Source organism: Nomascus leucogenys, chromosome 6 (assembly GCF_006542625.1).
Source record: "Nomascus leucogenys isolate Asia chromosome 6, Asia_NLE_v1, whole genome shotgun sequence".
In the NCBI taxonomy this organism is placed as follows: Eukaryota; Metazoa; Chordata; class Mammalia; order Primates; family Hylobatidae; genus Nomascus; species Nomascus leucogenys.
This window is the reverse complement of record NC_044386.1, coordinates 49808837-49836112: the sequence shown is the minus strand read 5'-3', so window position 1 is coordinate 49836112 and position 27276 is coordinate 49808837. Positions and strand designations below refer to the sequence as shown.

The 27276-nt window shown below is 38.5% G+C and overlaps 1 protein-coding gene across 4 annotated transcripts in view; it reads right to left on the bottom strand.

Moving 5' to 3' along the window:
• DMXL2 (Dmx like 2) overlaps positions 1-27276 on the bottom strand; it is a 171024-nt gene that overhangs the window by 113101 nt on the left and 30647 nt on the right. For all 4 annotated transcript variants that reach the window (XM_004088236.3, XM_030814091.1, XM_003266928.4 and 1 more), the window contains exons 2-3: positions 7714-7839; positions 180-251 (exon numbers count right to left, since the gene is read on the bottom strand). In XM_004088236.3, coding sequence (XP_004088284.1) covers positions 180-251; positions 7714-7839 — 198 coding nt within the window. The remainder of the gene's footprint in view (positions 1-179; positions 252-7713; positions 7840-27276) is intronic.

Genomic DNA, 27276 nt, shown 5'->3' with positions numbered 1-27276 from the left:
AAGCACTAGGGATGTATCCCTAGTGAATGTAAGGATCCTAACATAAAGCACTAGACCAATTTTTCACTGATACTCTAGTCTATTTTCAGCACTAGCTCCTAAGGAGCTTTTTATTAACATCAATTGGATTCTAAAGTTAACTAGATTCTAAAAGTATTCTATTATTGGTTAATACTTACACAATTTCTTTTATGAGAATTTATGCCCAAGGGCTCAAATATACAAACAGCATTACCATATGAAGCTGCAATCTAAAAAAGAATAAATACAGCATTAATATCTAGAAAAGGGTAAATTAAAGATATCTTCCTTTTCATAACAATGCAAAAACTAATTACATATACTATAATCTCAATACAGTATTCATGGTTTATTTCCTTCCATAAATATACCTGGAAGTGTACTGGAGTTAAGAGTCTCTCCTCTGTTACCAAAAAATTCAGCAGGCTTTATTTTACATATCAAATACAAGGTTGACCTATTCAAAGAAATCATATTTGGATGGACAGCTGCCAAGACGGCTGAATAGGAACAGCTCTGGTCTACAGCTCCCAACGAGATGGACACAGAAGGCAGGTGATTCCTGCATTTCCAGCTGAGGTACCAGGTTCATCTCACTGGGACTAGCTGGACAGTGGGTGCAGCCCACAGAGGGTGAGCTGAAGCAGGGTGGGGCATCGCCTCACACGGGAAGCACGAGGGGTCAGGGGATTTCCCTTTGCTAGCCAAGGGAAGCTGTGAGAGACTGTACCAGGAAGAACAGTACACTCCGGCCCAGATACAGCACTTTTCCCATGGTCTTCACAACAGGCAGAACAGGAAATTTTCTCCAGTGTCTGGCTCAGCGGGTCCCACCCCCACGGAGCCCAGCAAGCTAAGATCCACTGGCTTGAAATTCTCACTGCTATCACAGCATCTGAGTTCGACCTGGGACACTCGAGCTTGGTGGGAGGAGGCGCATCCACCATTGCTGAGGCTTAAGTAGCTGGTTTTACCCTCACAGTGTAAACAAAGCTGCTGGGAAGTTTGAACTGGGCGGAGCCCACCACAGCTCCCTGGGACAGAGCACGTGGGGGAAGGGGCGGCTGTGGGCGCAGCTTCAGCAGACTTAAACGTCCCTGCCTGTCAGCTCTAAAGAGAGCAGCAGTTCTCCCAGCACAGCATTTGAGCTCTGATACAGGACAGACTGCCTCCTCAAGTGGGTCCCTGACCCCCCGTGTATCCAGACTGGGAGACACCTCACAGTAGGGGCCGACAGACACCTCATACAGGAGAGTTCTGCCTGGCATCTGGCAGGTGCCCTTCTGGGACAAAGCTCCCAGAGGTAGGAACAGGCAGCAATCTTTGTTGTCTGCAGCCTCTGCTGGTGATACCCAGGCAAACAAGGTCTGGAGTGGACCTCCAGCAAACTCCAGCAGACCTGCAGCAGAGGGGCCTGACTGTTAGAAGGAAAACTAACAAACAGAAAGGAATACTATCAACATCCATGAAGATGTGGAGAAACCCGTGCAAAAAGGCTGAAAATTCCCAAAACCAGAACACTTCTTCTCCTCCAAATGATCACAACTCCTTGCCAGCAAGGGAACAAAACTGGATGGAGAATGACTTTGACAAATTGACAGAAGTAGGCTTCAGAAGGTGGGTAATAACAAACTCCACCAAGCTAAAGGAGCATGTTCTAACCCAATACAAGGAAGCTAAGAACCTTGAAAAAAGGTTAGACAAATTGCTAATGAGAATAACCAGCTTAGAGAGGAACATAAATGACCTGATGGAGCGGACAAACACAGCACGAGAACTTCATGAAACATACACAAGTTATCAATAGCCGAATCGATCAAGCGGAAGAAAGAATATCAGAGATTAAAGATAAACTCAATGAAATAAAGCAAGAAGACAAGATTAGAGAAAAAAGAGTGAAAAGAAATGAACAAAGCCTTCAAGAAATATGGGACTATGTGAAAAGACAAAATCTATGTTTGATTGGTGTACCTGAAAGTGACAGGGAGAATGGAACCAAGTTGGAAAACACTCTGCAGGATATCATCCAGGAGAGCTTCCCCAACCTAGAAAGACAGGCCAAAATTCAAATTCAGGAAATACAGAGAACACCACAAAGATATTCCTCAAGAAGAGCAACCCCAAGACACATAATCATCAGATTAACCAAGGTTGAAATGAAGGAAAAAATGTTAAGGGCAGCCAGAGAGAAAGGTCGGGTTACCCAAAAAGGGAAGCCCATCAGACTAACAGCAGATCTCTTGGAAGAAACCCTACAAGCCACAAGACAGTGGGGGCCAATATTCAACATTCTTAAAGAGAAGAATTTTCAACTCAGAATTTCATATCCAGCCAAACTAAGATTCTTAAGCGAAGGAGAAATAAAATCCTTTACAGACAAGCAAATGCTGAGAGATTTCGTCACCACCAGGCCTGCCTTACAAGAGCTCCTGAAGGAAGCACTAAACATGGAAAGGAACAACTGGTACCAGCCACTGCAAAAACATACCAAATTGTAAAGACCATCAATGCTATGAAGAAACTGCATCAATTAACGGGCGAAATAACCAGTTAGCATCATAATGACAGGATCAAATTCGCACATCACAATATTAACCTTAAATGTAAACAGGCTAAATGCACCAATTAAAAGACACAGACTGGCAAACTGGATAAAGATTCAAGACCCATCAGTGTGCTATATTCAGGAGACCCATCTCACATGCAGAGACACATACAAGCTCAAAATAAAGGGAGGGGGGAAGATTTACCAAGAAAACGGAAAGCAAAAAAAAGCAGGGGGTGCAATCATAGTCTCTGATAAAACAGACTTTAAACCAACAAAGATCAAAAGAGACAAAGAAGGCCATTACATAATGGTAAAGGGATCAATTCAACGAGAAGAGCTAACTATCCTAAATATATATGCACCCAATACAGAAGCACCCAGATTCATAAAGCAAGTTCTTAAAGACCTACAAACAGACTTAGACTCCCACACGGTAATAGTGGGAGACTTTAACACTCTACTGTCAATATTAGACAGATCGACAAGACAGAAAATGAACAAGGATACCAGGGCTTGAACTCAGCTTTGCACCAAGCAGACCTAACAGACATCTACAGAACTCACCACACCAAATCAACAGAGTATAATTCTTCTCAGCACCACATCACACTTATTCTAAAATTGACCACATAATTGGAAGTAAAACACTCCTCAGCAAATGCAAAAGAATGGAAATCATAACAAATAGTCTCTCAGACCATGGCACAATCAAATTAGAACTCAGGATTAAGAAACTCACTCAAAACCTCAGAACTACATGGAAACTGAACAACCTGCTCCTGAATGACTACTGGGTAAATAACAAAATGAAGGCAGAAATAATAGATGTTCTCTGAAACCAATGAGAACAAAGACACAACGTACCGGGATCCCGGGGACACGTTTAAAGCAGTGTGTAGAGGGAAATTTATAGCACTAAATGCCCACAAGACAAAGCAGGAAAGATCTAAAATTGACACCCTAACATCACAATTAAAAGAACTAGAGAAGCAAGAGCAAACATATTCAAAAGCTAGCAGAAGGCAAGAAATAACTAAGATCAGAGCAGAACTGAAGGAGATGGAGACATGAAAAACTCTTCAAAAAATCAATGAATCCAGGAACTGGTTTTTTGAAAAGATTAACGAAATACATAGACCGCTAGCCAGACTAATAAAGAAAAAAAGAGAAGAATCAAATAGATGCAATAAAAAACGATAAAGGGGATATCACCAATGATCCCACAGAAATACAAACTACCATCAGAGAATACTATAAACACCTCTACACACATAAGCTAGAAAATCTAGAAGAAATGGATAAATTCCTCGACACATACACCCTCCCAAGACTAAGCCAAGAAGAAGCTGAATCCCTGAATAGACCAATAAGAGGTTCTGAAATTGAGGCAATAATTAATAGCCTACCAACCAAAAAAAGTCCAGGACCAGATGGATTTACAGCCGAATTCTACCAGAGGTACAAAAAGGAGCTGGTACCATTCCTTCTGAAACTATTCCAAACAATAAAAAAAGAGGGAATCCTCCCTAACTCATTCTATGAGGCCAGCATCATCCTGATACCAAAACCTGGCAGAGACACAACCAAAAAAGAAAATTTTACACCCATATGGCTGATGAACATCAATGCAAAAATCCTCAGTAAAATACTGGCAAACCAAATCCAGCAGCACATCAAAAAGCTTGTCCATCACAATCAAGTCGGCTTCATCCCTGGGATGAGAGGCTGGTTCAACATACACAAATCAATAAATGTAATCCATCACATAAAGAGAACCAATGACAAAAACCACATGATTATCTCAATGGATGCAGAAAAGGGCTTTGACAAAATTCAACAGCCCTTTATGCTAAAAACTCTCAATAAACTAGGTAATGATGGAACGTATCTCAAAATAGTAAGAGCTATTTATGACAAACCCACAGCCAATATCATACTAAATGGGCAAAAACTGGAAGCATTCCCTTTGCAAACCAGTACAAGACAAGAATGCCCTCTCTCACCACTCCTATTCAACATAGTATTGGAAGCTCCGGCCAGGGCAATCAGGCAAGATAAATAAATAAAGGGTATTCAATTAGGAAAAGAGGAAGTCAAATTGTCTCTGTTTGCAGATGACATGATTGTATATTTAGAAAACCCCCATCGTCTCAGCCCAAAATCTCCTTAAGCTGATAAGCAACAAACATATGAAAAAAAATGCTCATCATCACTGGTCATTAGAGAAATGCAAATCAAAACCACAATGAGATACCATCTCACATCAATTAGAATGGTGATCATTAAAAAGCCAGGAAACAACAGATGCTGGAGAGGATGTGGAAAAATAGGAACACTTTTACACTGTTGGTGGGAGTGTAAATTAGTTCAACCATTTGTCTAAGACAGTGTGGCGATTCCTCAAGGATCTAGAACCAGAAATACCATTTGACCCAGCAATCCCATTACTGGGTATATACCCAAAGGATTAGAAATCATTCTACTATAAAGACACATGCACATGTATGTTTATTGTAGCACTGTTCACAACAGCAAAGACTTGGAACCAACCCAAATGCCCACCAATGATAGACTGGATAAAGAAAATGTGGCACATATACACCATGGAATACTACACAGCCATAAAAAAGGATGCGTTCATGTCCTTTGCAGGGACATGGAAGAAGCTGGAAACCATTATTCTCAGCAAACTAACACACAAACAGAAAACCAAACAATATGTTCTCACTCATCAGTGGGAGTTGAACAATGAGAACACATGGACACTGGCAGGGGAACATCACACACCAAGGCCTGTCAGGGGGTGGGGGGGCTAGGGGATGGATAGCATTAGGAGAAATACCTGATGTAGATGATGAGTTGATGGGTGCAGCAAACCACCATGGCACGTGTATACCTATGCAACAAACCTACACGTTCTGCACATGTGCCCCAGAACTTAAAGTATAATAAAAAAATATACATATGGAAAAAAATCATATTTTCATAAGAATTTTATTTTTTAATATAACTATCAAAAAATACATTTCAAAAGCACGCATCTTTGTCAGAAACTTTATAATCCAGTGAAAATAATATAAAATCCATGAGAAAAGCTTTCAATTAATAACAGGTCTTAAAAATATTTCAAATAAAATGGCCTAATTATACCATCAAACAGAAAATACCAATTGGGACACCATCTAGAGGAAGGAATAGAAAAAAACAGGCTAAGGAGAAGTCAGGTTGCCATAAACTGCACCTGGGGGAAAGAGCTAATGAAGGACTGAAGCAAGAAATTTAGGGACCAGGAGGATTTTGTTCCAGGTCACATACCTGGTAAGAAAAGACATAAATCCCTCTGTTCCCAGAAACTGCCAGAGCCTGTTTTCCAATAATTTCTTGAAGGCTATTTCTAAGTTCACTCTCCTCTTGGTAAGATGGAATTAACTACAGGGAATAGACCAAAAACCATCCTTTCTGACACCTCTGCACCCCAGTTAACCTTTAAAACTCAATTAGGTATATATTCTTTTAAGACCTGCCAAAAATATCCCCTGTGATTTTAAGGCACTGTTATACCAAAAAGTGATTTTAACTCTTATCTAACATCTAACATTCTTTCCAAGAAAAATCATAATCCACAACAGAAAGCTACTTCAAATAACATTTACGCAAAAAGTGTTGTGAATGATTCCATTCAACATGTCAGTGAATGAATGAATGATTATAACAGACTAATACAAAGTCACCAATGTGAAAGCTATCACCACAAGGACTGGGGGATAAAAGGACTAAATGAAGATGTCAATAAAGACAATAAAGATATTATAATTTTGCCTTATTTACATTAAACCAGCTCAAGAAAAGTAGAAACACAAGTTGCTCTGTTTCCCATGGTATGAACACCAATGTCTTATATACTTTTTTAAAAAATTTTACTCCCAGAGAAGTGTGTTCATTGCGATTATCACCAGCACTTGAGTTATTTACTAAAATTCACCTCTGACAACTATCATACAACTTTAGGCAGGCTTAAGCTACTTTGCTTGGCCTAGAGAGAAGAGCAACAAAAAATTAATGAGATAAATCTGACACTCTCCGTGTTTTATAAAATAAGTGTAAGCAATGCTTCAGGATGGAGAGTACCTGGGGGGAAAAATTAGAAAAGCAAGAAATAAGTATCAGGAAACACCAGGAAATCCAGTGTTTCAATACTAGGTCAAATGTATCACTGAATTGTCAAGTACTGGTACATTTACACAAATATTAAGGCTTGATATGGGCAGCAGGATAGGGCAGGATAAATGGTATAATAAAGTAACCATAATTTATCATTCAGTATAAATTTGTATTTTTACTATTTATCACCATGAATATTCTGATTTAACATATTCTTGATCAAATTTGTTACCCAATAAAGAACAATTTCTAGAACACTAAGATTGTTTAAACTGTTACAATGATTATAGGTAAAAACCTTATTTCTCTATTCTCATAGAGACATTCAACTCGGCTACATAATACTGGCCTTACTGAATTGCTGGAGTATACAGCAAACATGCTATATTTACTTGACATGCAACCAAAATTTGATGTACATTATGTTTGAAAATTGGGGGAGAGGTACATATGATGAAATTTTAACTATTTCAAAATAAAACCTCTGTTTTAAAGCCTGAATGAACCATATGACTCTTCACTCAACAAAAAATCTTTCATTATGTTAACAGACTTTACAAAGCACTTCCTATATGACAAGCATGATATTAGATATTAACAACTTGCAGAGTTTCTTAATAAAACTTTGATGTTATGGTATGAGCGATATAAGGGGTGCTAGGTAGAGAAGAAAAAAGTTTACTTCCCCTAACTGGCTTAATGGCTGCTAGAAGTATTAACTGGCAGAATATCAGTATGCACAGGATTGTAAGGCCTACAGATCTTTGAAGACAGTATACATACAGCTGTAGAACAATTATCAAATTATCAGTTTAATGGCACTTTACAATTTGTATAAACCTATCAGTTTACAACTTCTGCTAATAACCACCCAAGCAATACATAAGAAATTATAGACAAGCTTTGCATAAAAGGATAAGAAGATTCTGAGATTATTAAACACATTTTTAAATGACATTCAGTAAAGAAATTAAATCCCTTACTCTTCCTTGTTGGTTAGAACACTCCACACAGCTGACTTGGATGTTTCCATGCTTAGCACCAGGAATGATCTGTACACATTCAAAGTCATTTGCCAAAATAACAATATCACAGCCTGATCCATATGCCTAAAAAAAAAAAAAAAAAAAAAAAAGTTTTACAATACATAAGATATGTAACTTTTGAACTCTTATTACAAACTATTTTATCTTAGATTTTATTGCCATTACAAAGTATACCTTGGGACATTTTACAAAATAGTTAATATAAGAATATCAATTTCTAAATAAGAACATTAAAAGTCACATTAAAAAAATAAACTGATGACACTCCATGCATTATCATTCAACAACTGTTACTAATAGGAAAAGGGTTCTTCCAGTTCTTAAACAGAACAGCCTCTGTTCCTGCAGGTCATAAATCATTCTGTTTAGACTTTCTCTCCAAAGTTCATCTCAGTAAACCCTAAAGTATAAAAGCTCCATCTAAAAATACTAAGACATTGAAGACTGCAACTGTGTTCCCAGGGTTCAAACCAGGCTTAAGAAATATCAAGATAGAAATCAGGCATGCATTTTCCAACACAATTCCACATGCCTTAAAGAGCTAGTTAAATAGACATGAACAACAAAGGCAGAATTACACGCACTAAGGCAATGGCTAAACTTAAATGCATCAATGACTCAAATGAATCCATAACGCAGCCTGCCTCCAACATCCACCATCCATCCCCAACATCGTCAGGGCTGAGGGAGGAAGGAAACCAATCCAAAGTTGTTTTACCAAAGGTAAAAAAGTCAAATAAAATAGAAAATGAACGAATTTATATGGAATATTGGGCAAATACCACCATATGATCTGGAAAATAGACTACAACACAGAATTAAATTGTTGGGAAAATTCCCATGTCCAACTCTAATGAGTAAAACCACACATTTCTTCCTATTGCAACACTTCTTGCTGTATGCTATTCCTGTTTTGAAACTTTGTTGAATTTTATGACATAAGGGTCAAAGAGTGGGGACATATTTCTTCTTCCAAACTACTTATGATTAAATATTCAAAACAACCTAACAACCCAATTATCAAAAGAAAAGCTCCATTAAAAGCAAGATAGCTGGGTGCGGTGGCTCACGCTTGTAATCCCAGCACTTTGGGAGGCCGAGGCGGGCGGATCACGAGGTCAGGAGATCGAGACCACGGTGAAACCCCGTCTCTACTAAAAAGACAAAAAAAAAAAAAAAAAAAAAATTAGCCGGGCGTGGTGGCGGGCGCCTGTAGTCCCAGCTACTCGGAGAGGCTGAGGCAGGAGAATGGCGTGAACCCGGGAGGTGGAGCTTGCAGTGAGCCGAGATCGCGCCACTGCACTCCAGCCTGGGTGACAGAGCGAGACTCCATCTCAAAAAAAAAAAAAAAAGCAAGATAAACATAAAACTTATGAAACGGTATTTTCCTCACTGTTTCCACACCCTTGAGCAGTGTGGTTATGACCTACAAAATAGAGATATCCAATAGCCAGGGCTGACATGTGATGACATCTGAATCAGTGACCCATGCCCTGAAGGGGTCCATATAAGGCTGCTAATGGAAGAGGGAAATGAAGACAAAGACCAGACAGGAAGACATTACTTCTACTAAAACTTCCAATGTTACCAAAATCCTGCCATAACCACTATATAAAACATCTTCAATAAATGTGTTTATAAAAATCAAAAAGTTCACCAAAAGAAAAGCAAAGACAGAATTTTAAGCAAGAAAAATATGGAGAAAATCACTCACAGGAGGAAATGATCACTTACATTCTTATAGACAAGGCAGACTTGATTATACCATGAATTCAGGAAAGCCAAACTGAAGGGGAATCTTGAGTATATGCAGAAGAAATGTTTGGATCACCATGCTAATTTTTAAAGTATAGTATTAAAATAACAAAAATCATCTTACACTTGAGTAACAATTTCAAAATTTCCAACGTGCCTTATATCATTATCTCAGCAAAGTGGATTCATGGAAAAAGCACAGACTTTATCTAGTTTGAAATCACACACACAGTTTTCAGTTTTGGTTATGCCACGCTGTGCTATCTTAAGAAAGTTATTTAAGTTCCCTAAGCATTTCCTCATGGTAAAATGAAGCAAATAATACTTGTCTCTTAGGATACTTGTGAAAATTAAAATGGAAAATTTACACAGTCATTCAAGAAATAGAACAGTGCACCAAGTCTCGAGTCTGGGCTAGGGACTGAGAACACTAAAGTACAAGACATGGTCCCAGTTATTCTAATGGGGAGATGACTAGGTAAATTACTAATTACAACTAAATGACAAACTGCCATGACAGAGACAGTCATAAAATACTAGAAGACAGAAGAAGTACTCAACAAGTGTTGGATCACTCTCTCTTCAATCTTTGCAACAAACCTGGAGGGTAGATATTATCACTGTATAAAGAAAAATTCAAGTTCATTAATTTGTCCAAGATTACAGTTACTAAATGCAAAGTGTTCAAACTCAGGTCTTTACAATTCTTACATTCTTTTCCCTATATTATATATCAAAAAGACATAAAATATTCCAGATAAATATTAGTACACTTTGTTTCTCTAAAGATGTGCCATCCCTAGCAACTAGTGCTACTTAAGATAAATTCACTCTTACGGCTCAGTCACTGAAAAGGCTTTTTACTCTTCCCTAGATAACCATAATTGCCTGATGTTTTCCAGAGAATGTGTACTATACTCCATTTTTCTGATCCGGCAATAGTTCAAATTGGATGCATCAAAATCACCTAGAAAACCTGTTAGAAACACAGACTGCTCAGTTCCACACCAGACTTTAAATTAAAATCTGCATGGATAAAATAATTTGGCAATATCTATCAAAATTTTAAGTACAATATACCTTTTGATCAAATATTCCCTATTTTACCCTATATGTACAAAAGTTTGCCAAAATATATGTAGGACATTCAGAGCCTCAGTATTTATAGTAGCAAAAACTGAATATAATCATACCACTCATCAGTGAGGAGTAGTTAAATAAATTACTGAATTACACTGGAATACTACATAGCTACTAAAAGTTAAGAGGCTGGGTACAGTGGCTCATGCCTGTAATCCCAACACTTTGGAAGGCCAAGGCAGGAAGATCACTTGAGCCCAGGAGTTCGAGAATAGCCTGGGAAACACAGTGAGACTTCATCTCTACAGAACATCAAAAAATTAGCTGAGCATGGTGTCACACGCCTGCAGTCCCAGCTACTCGGGAAGCTGAAGTGGGAGAATCACTTAAGTCCAGGAAGTCAAGGCTGAAGTGAGCTATGATTGCACCACTGCGCTCCAGCCTGGGTGACTAAGTGAGACCCTGTCTCAAGAAAAGGAAAAAAATATAAAGTTTAAAGACCACTGTTTAGAATGGTCTCAAACCCCCTACCAAACTAGTAATTCCCATCAAAATGGAACAACTTATGTCTGGTGCTAGTTTCCTGTTGAATCAGAGTTAGGGAATGCCTACCATTTTATATAATAACCATGATTACTGCTAGAATGGAATCTCTTAAACTATTGCACACTAACAGCTTGAAAAAGTGCACAGGGGCATTTTCTAAAGAGTCTAATGCATAAGTAATCCAAATGTGGAAGAAAAAGGGACTCATATAATCAGTCAGTACTGAATCACATGCATTCTGTAACTGAGGGCCCATGAGATTCTAATGGCTTTAAGGCATGTTTAATGTCTGTCTGGTTCCCACTATACTGAATGGTTCATCAGAGCAAGGACCTTACCTTGTCCTTGTTTACCATTGCAGTCCCAACACCTAGCACATAAGCAGCTCTTAATAAATAGCTGTATAATAAATAAATTATTAAAGTCTTCCTAACCGAATGTCTGGCTCCAGAAGTCTATGTACCTAGAAACTTAGTCAAAGAACATGGAGTTGAAACACTGACACTGCCTTGTTGCTAATAATTTGGCCAACCTATCCTCACAAGCTTAAGAAAAGAGGGAGAGATTTTGACTGATTTTCCAGCTAACAGTATCAACAAATGTAGAAGATCTACTAGAAGAGAATCTACCAAAGCCTTCCTTATAATTCACCATTTACTGAATACCTACTATGATCAAGCTGTTTTGCTAGGGTCTTTACAAAAATTATCATTATCTTCACAGGCCTGCTTTTGAAGACAGAGAAACTGAGGCCCAGAAAGGGTAAGTAATTTGCCCTAGTTCACTGAATGAGGATTCATTTGCTTCACAGTAAAGTTCCTGCTCTTTCCACTGCATTGCCCTGCCTCTATTCCATGAAGATCTTGTTGGTGCTAGAAGGAGTGTGTTCATTTTTGTAATCCCAATTAATTTACCACATCATGGAGCACAGAATAAGTATTCTGTAAAGACCAACAGTTTATACAAAATCTATAATTTACTCAAAAGATTCCCATTCTCTCAATTTTAGAGAGATCAAAAATGATTTTGTTCCATTCTTTTTCAGAATCCAGTTTTACCAGAGGAAGAATTTATAGTGCAGGAGGAAAATAGGGTGTTCATTAAGACTACAAGCAAATACTAAATTGACCCCAGAGAGTATGGATGTGGGCTCCTTTGTGTTAGATAAATGAAATACTTCTGACTAAGCTAAGTTAGTAAAGTTAGTAAACTAACCTCTTCACATATGGGAGACAGGCCACAGGATTATTATAGGGAGGCAAGGAAAAGGACAGCAAGCCTTTTCTGGAGAAATGGAATCCCTTGACCAGATTATCCCTCCTTGGATTCTTTGTACAGCTGACCTGTGCCAGAGCACAATATACCAGTGTCCTGCTCTTCTAACAGTACTGACCTATAAAACACTTTATCTTGAAATCAAGGATATGGTTCAGCCCCTACACACAGAGAAGGCCCAAGAAAAGAGGAAGGGTCTTAGAAAAATTGCTTTCCTTCCATTCATGTGGGAGGATCTGTTTTATAAAAGGACTAAACTGTTTCTCTGATGATAAAGAATGATTAGCTGATATTAGTAATTCACAGCTAAGAGATAATTCTGTAGCATAAGCTGTTACATCCAAGAAAAAACTTTAAAAATATTAACCCTCACTTGTTATAATCCTATTCTTAGAGACCAAATCCATCCTATTAGGAAAGAGAAAAGTATTCTCTGCTTTGAACATTGAAACTAAAGTTTTCAACCTGAAGTCTAACAGACGTAAGTCATAGATGGCCTCAGTAGGTCTCTGAACTCCTAAAATTTGTATTTAAAGTTGTGCGAACGTGTTTCTTTTCTTTGCTGTGGTACTATTACCACAATAAAGATATTGCTGCTTTCTTTAGAGCAGGGGTCCCCAATTCCTACTACCAGTCCATGGCCTGTTAGGAACTGGGCCTCATAGCACGAGGTGAGCAGTGAGTGAGCGAGCATTACCGCCTGAGCTCCACCTCCTGCCAGATCAGCGGTGGCATTAGATTCTCATAGGAACACAAGCCCTATTGTAAACTGCACATGCTAGGGATCTAGGTTGCATGCTCCTTATGAGAATCTAATGATAAACATAATGTGCTTGAATCATCCCAAACCATCCCTCTCCCTCACCCCTCGCTGTAGACAAACTGTTTTCCACAAAACCGGTCTTTGGTACCAAAAAGGTTGGAGACTGCTGCTCTAGAGGGTTTAATGTCCTCATGAACAATGCAAACTTTGAGATCACTGACAACTACTGACAGATGCGTCTAAATTTAAGAGACGAAAAAAGCACTGATAAGGAGCATTAGGCATGTTGAGAGGTCTTTTAATATGCAGTGTGAAGAGGTATAACACACTCATTCAGTCTTCTCTAACTTTAGTTTTATATATAATTGTCTTAACTACATTATTTTCAGAAAAGAAAATAATCCCACAAACACTGTTCTAATTTCTCCAATTTCCTTTATGTCTCAGATAAATTGAAGTGGAGAGCAACAAAAGGAAAACTTTTAAAAAGCTTAAACAAATATGACCACATTTCCTATGAAACTATAGCATGCAATAGATTACATTAGCATTTACTATAGAATAGTTGGATGTTTTAACATCCTGGAAATTACAGGGTCAAAGTTTGAGATCATTGACAACTACTGATATGTGTCTAAACTTCAAAGACCAAAAAAAAAAAAAACCCTGATAAATCAAGGTGTATTAAGCATGTTGAGAGGTTTAACAAAGCACTATAATCTTACCAAGAATACTATATCAAGAGTGTTACTATTAAACTCCCACCTCTCCCTGGGAGTGAGTTTTGATCAATGTAAATATGTCTGCTTTTCTACCGAAGAAGGCACACTTTATTAAGAGTTAGAAAAATACTTACAAGAAGGAGGTACCATTTATTAAAAACCTACTGGGTGACAGGTATTATACTATTTTCATTCTATATTCCTAATCTTTCTTTCAAGACTGCAACAATCCTAGAAGTTGGTTATTAATCCCACTTTAATATTTTTGAAAATGGAATTTCACAGGATTTAATCAAATTCCTAAGTCACAAGGTAAATACATGACTATAATTCAAACTCAGCCCTCTTTACTGTTTTTTTTCCACTTCACTAATGACATTTTTCTATCGTTTTGTTTTCTGTTGCTCAAATTTTTTGCTCTTTATTAGTTAATTACATTTAAATTCTTCACTTCTGCTGTGATCTTTGCTCATAAACAAAAAAACTAATAGGAAGGCAGGGTTGTCTGGGCTTTGATAGTTACTTGGCTGTACCAAGAGATCTTACATAAAGAGTCTTAAGAGGCCAATGCTGACATATGAAAAATCTTACAACCAAGAGGACAAAACACAGATTAACAAAGATTTCCCAGGAAAACACCCATTCCTTCTCTCCATTTTAGTCACCTAATTAAAAATCCTAGCTCTTTATGATACTCTCAGAATTATTAATTTCTAAAAAGGACAAATAGATTTCCTTATTAAACACATTCCTGATTAAGCAAGAAATTTCATAAGTCACATATCCATTGAAATCATGCACAAGGTAAATAAGGCACATAAAATGTTTAATATTAATGTTTTCAGTAACAAGATTTTCTTTTTCATAGAGGAAATAACACATATACTAAATTTTAAAATTAAATAAGAAAATGAAGTCACCTTCTCATCCTTTTCACCCTTCTTACCCCTCCCCTCCTCATTCCCAGGAAGCAATTACTTAATAATTACCTATGAACCCTTCCTGAAATGTTCAATATACAAAAGGATATCTTTTATATATTTTCTTTCAACATAAATAGGATCATGCTATACACAATTCTGCCACTTATTTTCCTCTTAGTTAACAATGTATCTTGAAGAACTTTCTACATCAGCACAGAAGAAATTACTTCATTCTTCTTAATAGCTGCACAGTATTAATATTTCATGTTGTGGATTTGCCATAATTAATTTTGATTGTTTCCAGTCTTTTACTATTTCAAACAATGCTTCGATGAACATGTATGTATAGATGATATATGCGTATGTGTACAAGAATCCCTACAGGATAAATTCTAAGATATAATATGCTGGATCAGTGACTAAAATTAATTGCAACTGCAAATTGTCTTCCAAAAAGATTGTAGTCCCAAGGTGTATAAAAGTACCTATTTCTCCACTTACTCACTAACCCCAATCATTATCAAATGTTTTAATCGTTCCATTCCAACCTGACATCTCCCTGTTCTAATTTGTATTTTTATTAGAAGATAAGCATCTTTTCACATATTTATCAGCCATTTATCTTTCTTTCTCTGTAAACTGACTATTCATATTATTGGTCCATTTGTCTTTCTGCAGTTTTCACACCTACAAACAAACCCTTACCATTATTAACTCCCACCCACCACCAGGCACCGCCAACTCCGAGATACATAAAACTCCTACCATTGGGATATAAGTCCACACTATAGTAAGAAAAGCGGGGAAGGGGTAGCATTTGAATAAGTTCTTTTGTCCACATGATTGAGAACACACTTTACTGATATGATTCAGTTATTCTAACTGCCCAAAGTCCACTCGAGAGTGCTGAATAAGCAAAATAAATACATGAAAAAGGAACTAAACAGTATGAAGAAAGCTTAGAGCAAAAAAGTTTAACCTCAGTCAATGATGAGTACGGAAATGTTGGAAATAACCTAATAACGACTGCTTGTGTGGTAATCAAAGGGACTGTTCCTCTTAGAAACAAATCGTATCAGAAAATGCAAAATTAACAAAATTGATACAAGCAGCAGTAGAAAAAAGCAAAGCTGCGGGTGGTATGTTGAGGGAAACATAGGACAAAGCTTGACTACAAATATGTAAAAACAAAAATCCATGGCCAGAAAAAAACAACAGAAGAAAACTTAAGAAAACATCCTAAGTGTTTATGAGTAAGTGGTAAAAGGCAAGATGATTTCAAATTTCTTCCTAACTACTCCAAAACAGTAATTGGCCTGAAAGAAAGAATTTTCTTTATAAAAATAAAATTTTAAATTTAGACTTTAAAAATAGCAATTTAATGTTACTAAAAAAACTAGCCAATTTTGCTAATTTACTTATAGATAGAACTATAACAAACTTCTAAGTACTAAGCTAAAGAGAAACAAACTTGTGGTCCAAACTAAGTCTATATGCCTCTGATAAAGAAGAAAAACGTGTTTTTTTTACTGGTGGTAGTAATATCTGAAAGGAAAATGAGACCTTGAAAAGCAAAATGTGCAATAATTAATTATTTGCTCTAATTAACCATTATAAAACCAACTCTATCTCCAGCTCGCCTGCATTCTCAATAAAAGGTAGATCCGGAAGTGGAAATCAAAAATCTTATCTCTTATATTTTATAAGTCAGTGCTTTTAATAACTATTTATATGTCAGTGCTAAGAATAAACCAAAGTATTCATTGTCAAAAATCTCTAAAAAAAAAAAACAACAGCAATACTGTAAAAATCAGCCCCATGGCCTGGCCAACATATACAAAAACCTACAGTCACCTTTTAGCCTCAAATTTATTCTCAAAAGCTTGCAGTATGTAACAATTTGCTTCATAACAAATAATGAAGTAAAATACTACTTTTTAAAATAGCTACTTCTAAAGAAATAAAAAGAACATTTCTTTTCATCATACTTTAAGTTTTAGGGTACATGTGCACAACGTGCAGGTTTGTTACAAATGTATACATGTGCCATGTTGGTGTGCTGCACCCATTAACTCATCATTTAGCATTAGGTATATCTCCTAATGCTATCCCTCCCACCCCCCTCCCCACAACAGGCCCTGGTGTGTGATGTTCCCCTTCCTGTGTCCACGTGTTCTCATTGTTCAGTTCCCACCTATGAGTGAGAACATGCGGTGTTTGGTTTTTTGTCTTTGCGAGAGTTTGCTTCATCTATGTACCTACAAAGGACACGAACTCATCATTTTTTATGGCTGCATAGTATTCCATGGTGTACATGTGCCACCTTTTCTTAACCCAGTCTATCATTGTTGGACATTCGGGTTGGTTCCAAGTCCTTGCTATTGTGAATAGTGCCGCAATAAACATACGTGTGCATGTGCTTTATAGCAGCATGATTTATAACCCTTTGGGTATATACCCAGTAATGGGATGGCTGGGTCAAATGGTATTTCTAGTTCTAGATCCTTGAGGAATCGCCACACCGACTTCCACAATGGTTGAACTAGTTTACAGTCTCACCAACAGTGTAAAAGTGTTCCTATTTCTCCACATCCTCTCCAGCACCTGTTGTTTCCTGACTTTTAAATGATTGCCATTCTAACTGGTGTGAGATGGTATCTCATTGTGGTTTTGATTTGCATTTCTCTGATGGCCAGTGACAATGTGCATTTTTTCATGTGTTTTTTGGCTGCATAAATGTCTTCTTTTGAGAAGTGTCTGTTTATATCCTTCGCCCACTTTTTGATGGGGTTGTTTTTTTCTTGTAAATTTGTTTGAGTTCATTGTAGATTCTGGATATTAGCCCTTTGTCAGATGAGTAGGTTGCAAAAATTTTCTCCCATTCTGTAGGTTGCCTGTTCACTCTGATGGTGATGATCCAATATTGTTTAGGGTTTTTTTTTTTTTTTTTGAGATGAGGTCTCACCCTGTCCCCTAGGCTGGAGTGCAGTGGCACAATCTCGGCTGTCTTCAACCACCGCCTCCCAGACTCAAGCAATCCTCCACTTCAGCCTCCCAAATAGCTGGGACCACAGGTGCAAGCACCACACCCTGCTAATTTTTTGTATTTTTTGGTAGAGATAGTATTTCACTGTGTTGTCCAGGCTAGTCTCGAACTCCTGGGCTCAAGTGATCTGGCCAGGAGCACTGGGATTTCAGGCCTCATCCTCCTAAAGTGCTGGGATTACAGGCATGAGCCGCCACACCCAGCCACAATACTGTTTCTCAATTTGTTCTTAATACATTTTACATTTGAAAGTTTTAAACTTAATTGTATATTATGTCATATATACCAACATTAACAGGTAATATTTATGACAACTTCAAATTATTTTTGTAACTATTGGAAATTTCTGGAAAACCATTTAATCTAAATGTTGATATTTTGAGGGAAATAGTCGTAACAGTGTCCCAAAAAATTTGCTCAAATAATATGATTAAACTATTAAATTGTAATTAAACTTCCAACACCTTCAGTATGATGGAAAGAGCATATTCCTGAGAATCTAGAGGAGCTAACACTATAACAATGGGTACATCACAATCTTCCTATAGATGTTTCCTTCAGCAGCCAAATGAAAGACTTCAGCTAGATCATTTGAGACCCCTTTTTTACACTGTATTTCTGTGGTTGTACACAAATTTGCTTCAAAAAGTCTCCAAAAGATTAAATAATCCAGTGTGCACTATTTTACATAGAGCCATAGGTAAGCAGGCACAGTATGTTCTTTACTTTGTGACGTTTCCCCTCCTCACAGATGGCAGAATTAGAGGATGGTCCAGAATAATGACTAATAACCATCTGGAAATGATGGTGGCTAATAACCAGCTGGAAAAGATGAGCTAAGCCAATCGAAGTCTACTCCAGGAAATTTAAACCAAAAGACCCAGAGTTACCAGAAAGAGTGGAGCTGAAAAGTCATGCATATTCAGGAATAAGGCAACTATTAAGAATCATGTGCAACTTGAAGAGGAACTCACAAGTTTCAGAAGCAAAAAGATCAGATGCCCAAAGACAAGAAAGACCTATAAGAAAACAATGCATAAAATCCCTAAAACAAAGCAGTTGATACTACCAGCTTTCTATTTCCAATTACTCTGAAGTCCAATTGCTCTTCCTTGATGGTTTACTGTGTATCTTAAAATAAACCTTGCTCTTACTTCAGTACATTTGTCTCTTGCCCTGACTAGAAGCAAAACTGGTACAAAGATTAGGGATATACAGAGCAGGGCTTCAAAGAAAATGTGGATTTGGCCATGAAATTAGGGTAAGGAGTACAATGAGAATTCTGGGAGGAAAAGAGAGCAAAACAGGATGTATATAGTGATAGCAGTTACTAAAGTTATCTGTGATCGCTTGGAACCCAGATTATGTGATTGCAAGGCTTTTGAGCATTAGATAGCTAAATGTACTTTTTTTTCAGACTTTAATAAAGAATAGAAAAAGCAATGAGCAAGAGTATGGTACAGCATCAAACCATACAGCTTTTCTGGAAAATAATTCGATATTATGAATTAAGAGACTACAAAGAGAATTAAATAGAGTACTTTGATTCAGTAAATCTGTTTTTAGGACTCGATCCTAAGAAAACATCCAGACATGCAAACAAAGATCACAATTAGCATTAAGATGTTTATTGCACCATTATGTAAAGTAATAAAAAAGCGAACAATCTAAACAACACATAATAGAAAAATTATGCTTTATCATGTCAAATGTATTGTTCATCTTATTCACAGGCCTTTCTAGAGAGAAGTGCCCCATCTACAGTCCTTCTGAAAGAGCAGCCCTGGCAGAACATGTGATCAACAGTATAAAACTGACTGGATCCGGCGTTGACACTTGATTCCAAAGACCAAGAATTTAATACCAAATATAGGCTGGCCAGCAAGCTATGATGTGGTCTGGCTTAAAAGAGTGAATTGGGCCAGATTCTACTTCCTAGATATTCAACTAGTAAAATCAAGAAATGTAGCAGGTACTAACAGGCACTAAAGCCAAAATGGCTTTATGTACACAGAGGCCAGGGCAGTCACGGTGATTCTCATGTAAGCCAGTTTTAATAGACCCAACACAAAAAGAGCCACAGACACTGTAAGAGACGACATAGCCCACTAGAAAGAGTAAGCAGTCCACAGAAATGAGTCCCTGACAACTGAGGCTCAGCTGTACTACAACTTGTGTTACAAGATTCTTGGAAGATTTGCCTACTATTCTCTTTTCTATATCCTTACAATAAATTTCCCATTACTAAGGTAATCTGCCTTGACTAGTTCCATTTTACCGCTTTTTTTTTTTTTTTTTAAGAGATGGGGTCTCACCATGTTAGTTGGACTCAAACTCCTAGGCTCAGGTGATCCTCCCACCTCAGCCTCCCAAGTAGGTGAAACTACAGGCATGCCACTGCACCCAACTTCCATTTTAACTCTTTATTCAACAACTATTTATAACATGATAACTGCTAAGCATTACGTCAACAAGTATCTATTGAGCAGTTACTCTAGACCAGGCACACAGGGCATAACGTGGTAGAAAATACACACAGGATCCTGCCACATGTGCTTATATTTTGCCAGGATAGGAGGAGAGAGAGAGAAGTGGACAGTAAGTTTTTGTTTGTATTTTTTTAATTTGTAAAGGCTTGAGATTCTCATTAAAAATAGCAGGCAAGGGGGGTGGAGCCAAGATGGCCGAATAGGAACAACTCCAGTCTATAGCTCCCAGCATCAGCAATGCAGAAGACGGGTGATTTCTGCATTTCCAACTGAGGTACTGGGTTCATCTCACTGGGGAGTGTCAGAAAGTGGGTGCAGGACAGTGGGTGCAGTGCACCAAACGTGAACCAAAGCAGGGCAAGGCATTGCCTCACCCGGGAAGCGCAAGGGATCAGGAATTCCCTTTCCTAGTCAAAGAAAGCAGTGACAGATGGCACCTGGAAAATCGGGTCGCTCTGACCCTAATACTGCGCTTTTCCAACGGTCTTAGCAAACAGCACACCAGGAGATTATATCCTGCGCCTGCTCGGAGGGTCCTACACCCACAGAGCCTCACTCATTGCTAGCACAGCAGTCTGAGATCAAACTGCAAGGAGACAGCGAGGCTGGGGGAGGGGCGCCCACCATTGCCAAGGCTTGAGTAGGTAAACAAAGCAGCGCGAAGCTCGAACTGGGTGGAACCCACCTCAGTTCAAGGAGGCCTGCCTGCCTCTGTAGACTCCACCTCTGGGGGCAGGGCACAGCCAAACAAAAGGCAGCAGAATCCTCTGCAGACTTAAATGTCCCTGTCTGACAGCCTTGAAGAGAGTAGTGGTTCTCCCGGGACTCAGCTGGACATCTGAGAACGGACAGACTGCCTCCTCAAGTGGGTCCCTGACCCCCGAGTAGCCTAACTGGGAGGCACCCCTCAGTAGGGGCAGACTGACACCTCACACGACCGGGTACTCCTCTGAGACAAAACTTCCAGAGGAATGATCTGCTGTTCACCAATATCCACTGTTCTGCAGCCTTGGCTGCTGATACCCAGGCAAACAGGGTCTGGAGTGGACCTCCAGCAAACTCCAACAGACCTGCAGCTGAGGGTCCTGACTCTTAGAAGGAAAACTAACAAACAGAAAGGACATCCACACCAAAACCCCATCTGTACATCACCATCATCAAAGACCAAAGGTAGATAAAACCACAAAGATGGGGAAAAACAGAGCAGAAAAACTGGAAACTAAAAATCAGAGCGTGTTTCCTCCTCCAGAGGAACACAGCTCTTCACCAGCAACGGAACAAAGCTGGGCAGAGAATGACTTTGACAAGTTGAGAGAAGAAGGCTTCAGACCATCAAACTACTCCAAGCTAAAGGAGGAAGTTCAAACCCATGGCAAACAAGTTAAAAACCTTGAAAAAAAATTAGACGAATGGCTAACTAGAATAACCAATTCAGAGAAGTCCTTAAAGGACCTGATGGAGCTGAAAACCAAGGCACGAGAACAACGTGATGAATGCACAAGCCTCAGTCGCTGATTCAATCAACTGGAAGAAAGGGTATCAGTGATGGAAGATGAAATGAACGAAATGAAGCAAGAAGAGAAGTTTAGAGAAAAAAGAATAAAAAGAAACGAACAAAGCCTCCAAGAAATATGGGACTATGTGAAAAGACCAAATCTACGTCTGATTGGTGTACCTAAAAGTGACGCGGACAATGGAACCAAGTTGGAAAACACTCTGCAGGATATTATCCAGGAGAACTTCCCCAATCTAGCAAGGCAGGCCAACATTCAGATTCAGGAAATACAGAATGCCACAAAGATACTCCTCGAGAAGAGCAACTCCAAGACACATAATTATCATATTCACCAAAGTTGAAATGAAGGAAAAAATGTTAAGGGCAGCCAGAGAGAAAGGTCCACCCACAAATGGAAGCCCATCAGACTAACAGCTGATCTCTCAGCAGAAACTCTACAAGAGGCAGAAGAGAGTGGGGGCCGATATTCAACATTCTTAAAGAAAAGAATTTTCAACCCAGAATTTCATATCCAGCCAAACGAAGCTTCATAAGTGAAGGAGAAATAAAATCCTTTATAGACAAGCAAATGCTGGGAGATTTTGTCACCACCAGACCTGCCCTAAAAGAGCTCCTGAAGGAAGCACTAAACATGGAAAGGAACAACCGGTACCAGCCACTGCAAAAACATGCCAAATTGGAAAGACCTTCGAGGCTAGGAAGAAACTGCATCAACTAACGAGCAAAATAACAAGCTAACATCATAATGACAGGATCAAATTCACACAGAACAATATTAACCTTAAATGTAAATGGGCTGAATGCTCCAATTAAAAGACACAGACTGGCAAACTGGATAAAGAGTCAAGACCCATCAGTGTGCTGTATTCAGGAAACCCATCTCACGTGCAGAGACACACATAGACTCAAAATAAAGGGATGGAGGAAGATCTATCAAGCAAATGGAAAACAAAAAAAGGCAGGGGTTGCAATCCTAGTCTCTGATAAAACAGACTTTAAACCAACAAAGATCAAAAGAGACAAAGAAGGCCATTACATAATGGTAAAGGGATCAATTCAACGAGAAGAGCTAACTATCCTAAATGTATATGCATCCAATACAGGAGCCCCCAGATTCATAAAGCAAGTCTTTAGAGACCTAGAAAGAGACTTAGACTCCCACACAATAATAATGGGAGATTTTAACACCACACTGTCAACATTAGACAGATCAACGAGACAGAAAGTTAACAAGGATACCCAGGAATTCAACTCAGCTCAGCACCAAGCAGACCTAATAGACATCTACAGAACTCTCCACCCCAAATCAACAGAATATACATTATTCTCAGCACCACACTGCACTTATTCCAAAATTGACCACATAGTTGGAAGTAAAGCACTCCTCAGCAAATGTAAAAGAAAAGAAATTATAACACTGTGGTCTCTCAGACCACAGTGCAATCAAACTAGAACTCAGGATTAAGAAACTCACTCAAAACCACTCAACTACATGGAAACTGAACAACCTGCTCCTGAATGACTACTGGGTACATAACAAAATGAAGGCAGAAATAAAGATGTTCTTTGAAACCAACGAGAACAAAGACACAACATACCAAAATCTCTGGGACACATTCAAAGCAGTGTGTAGAGGGAAATTTATAGCACTAAATGCCCACAAGACAAAGCAGGAAAGATCTAAAATTGACACCCTAACATCACAATTAAAAGAACTAGAGAAGCAAGAGCAAACACATTCAAAAGCTAGCAGAAGGCAAGAAATAACTAAGATCAGAGCAGAACTGAAGGAGATAGAGACACAAAAAACCCTTCAAAAAATTAATGAATCCAGGAGCTGGTTTTTTGAAAAGATCAACAAAATTGATAGACCGCTAGCAAGACTAATAAAGAAGAAAAGAGAAGAATCGAATAGATGCAATAAAAAATGATAAAGGGGATATCACCACCGATCCCACAGAAATACAAACTACCATCACAGAATACTATAAACACCTCTACGCAAATAAACTAGAAAATCTAGAAGAAATGGATAAATTCCTCAACACATACACCCTCCCAAGACTAAACCAGGAAGAAGTTGAATCTCTGAATAGACCAATAACAGGCTCTGAAATTAAGGCAATAATTAATAGCTTACCAACCAAAAAAAGTCCAGGACCAGATGGATTCACAGTCAAATTCTACTAGAGGCACAAGGAGGAGCTGGTACCATTCCTTCTGAAACTATTCCAATCAATAGAAAAAGAGGGAATCCTCCCTAACTCATTTCGTGAGGCCAGCATCATCCTGATACCAAAGTCTGGCAGAGACACAACAAAAAAAGAGAATTTTAGACCAATATCCCTGATGAACATCAATGCAAAAATCCTCAATAAAATACTGGCAAACCAAATCCAGCAGCACATCAAGAAGCTTATCCACCATGATCAAGTGGGCTTCATCCCTGGGATGCAAAGCTGGTTCAACATACGCAAATCAATAAACGTAATCCAGCATATAATCTGCCGCTTATAAAAAAAAACCATATGATTATCTCAATAGATGCAGAAAAGGCCTTTGACAAAATTCAACAACCCTTCATGCTAAAAACTCTCAATAAATTAGGTATTGATGGGTTGTATGTCAAAATAATAAGAGCTATCTATGACAAACCCACAGCCAGTATTATACTGAATGGGCAAAAACTGGAAGCATTCCCTTTGAAAAACTGGCACAAGACAGGGATGCCCTCTCTCACCACTCCCATTCAACATAGTGTTGGAAGTTCTGGCCAGGGCAATCAGGCAGGAGAAGGAAATAAAGGGTATTCACTCAGGAAAAGAGGAAGTCAAATTGCCCTGTTTGCAGATGACAGGATTTTATATCTAGAAAACCCCATTGTCTCAGCCAAAAATCTCCTTAAGCTGATAGGCAACTTCAGCAAAGTCTCAGGATACAAAATCGACGTGCAAAAATCACAAGCATTCTTATACACCAATAACAGACAAACAAAGAGCCAAATCATGAGTGAACTCCCATTCACAGTTGCTTCAAAGAGAATAAAATATCTAGGAATTCATCTTACAAGGGACATGAAGGACCTCTTCAAGGAGAACTACAAACCACTGCTCAATGAAATAAAAGAAGATACAAACAAATGGAAGAACATTCCATGCTCATGGGTAGGAAGAATCAATACCGTGAAAATGGCCATACTGCCCAAGGTAATTTATAGATTCAATGCCATCCCCATCAAGGTACCAATGCCTTTCTTCACAGAATTGGAAAAAACTACTTTAAAGTTCATATGGAACCAAAAAAGAGCCTGCATCACCAAGTCAATCCTAAGCCAAAAGAACAAAGCTGGAGGCATCACGCTACCTGACTTCCAACTATACTACAAGGCTACAGTAACCAAAACAGCATGGTACTGGTACCAAAACAGAGAGATAGACCAATGGAACAGAACAGAGCCCTCAGAAATAATGCCACATATCCACAACCATCTGATCTTTGGCAAACCTGACAAAAACATGAAATGGGGAAACGATTTCTTATTTAATAAATGGTGCTGGGAAAACTGGCTAGCCATATGTAGAAAGCTGAAACTGGATCCCTTCCTTACATCTTGTACAAAAATTAATTCAAGATGGATTAAAGACTTAAATGTTAGACCTAAAACCATAAAAACCCTAGAAGAAAACCTAGGCAATACCATTCAGGACATAGGCATGGGCAAGGACTTCATGTCTGAAACACCAAAAGCAATGGCACAAAAGCCAAAATTGACAAACGGGAACTAATTAAACTAAAGAGCTTCTGCACAGCAAAAGAAACTACCATCAGGGTGAACAGGCAACCTACAGAATGGGAGAAAATTTTTGCAACCTACTCATCTGACAAAGGGCTAATATCCAGAATCTACAATGAATTCAAACAAATCTACAAGAAAAAAACAAACAGCCCCATCAAAAAGTGGGCGAAGGATATGAACAGACACTTCTCAAAAGAAGACATTTATGCAGCCAAAAGACACATGAAAAAATGCTCATCATCACTGGTCATCAGAGAAATGCAAATCAAAACCACAATGAGATACCATCTCACGCCAGTTAGAATGGCCATCATTAAAAAGTCAGGAAACAACAGATGCTGGAGAGGATGTGGAGAAATAGGAACACTTTTACACTGTTGGTGGGACTGTAAACTAGTTCAACCATTGTGGAAGTCAGTGTGGCGATTCCTCAGGGATCTTGAACTAGAAATACCATTTGACCCAGCAATCCCACTACTGGGTATATACCCAAAGGTTTATAAATCATGCTGCTATAAAGACACATGCACACGTATGTTTACTGCGGCACTATTCACAATAGCAAAGACTTGCAACCAACCCAAATGTCCAACAATGATAGTCTGGATTAAGAAAATGTGGCACATATACACCATGGAATACTACGCAGCCATAAAAAAGGATGAGTTCATGTCCTTTGTAGGGACATGGATGAAGCTGGAAACCATCATTCTCAGCAAACTACTGCAAAGACAAAAAACCAAACACCGCATGTTCTCACTCATAGGTGGGAATTGAACAATGAGAACACATGGACACAGGGAGGGGAACATCACACACCGGGGCCTGTTGTGGGGTCGGGGGGGTGGGGGGAGGGATAGCATTAGGAGATATACCGAATGTTAAATGACGAGTTGATGGGTGCAGCACACCAACATGGCACATGTATACATATGTAACCTGCACATTGTGCACATGTACCCTAAAACTTAAAGCATAATAATAATAAAAAAATAGCAGAGAAACATGCACCTACATAATCCCTCATAAAACCTCACAAAACCCACTAAGACAATGTTTTAAATTTAAAGGTGTACCTAAAACATACTCCACAAAGAATAAACTAAAGTGAGCACATGTGTAACCACCACCCAAGAAGAGAAGAGTATTTCCAGCGACTCAAAAGATCATCTGTCCCTTCCAAATTACACTTCTCCCTCTCAAGCAAAAGTAGCCACTACCCTTTTTGGGAAATCACCCCCTTACTTTTCTTTGTAGTTTTTCCACCTCTGTATGCATGCCTAAACAATATAGTTTAGTTTTGCCTCCCCTCTGAACTTTATGTAAATGGAATCATACTGTATGCTTTTGTGTCTCTTTCTCTTAACATTAGGTCAGAAGTTTATCCATGGTGCATGTAACTATGATTCACTCACTTTCATTTCTTATTAATATTCCCTGGTATGTACCACAATTTATCCACTCTAATGTTGGTGGACATTTTGTCTATTACATACAATGCTGCTCTGAACATTCTTGTAGGGAAATCTCGCATACATGCATGCGTTTCTCTAGAATATACACACAAAAGAGGAACTGATGGATCACAG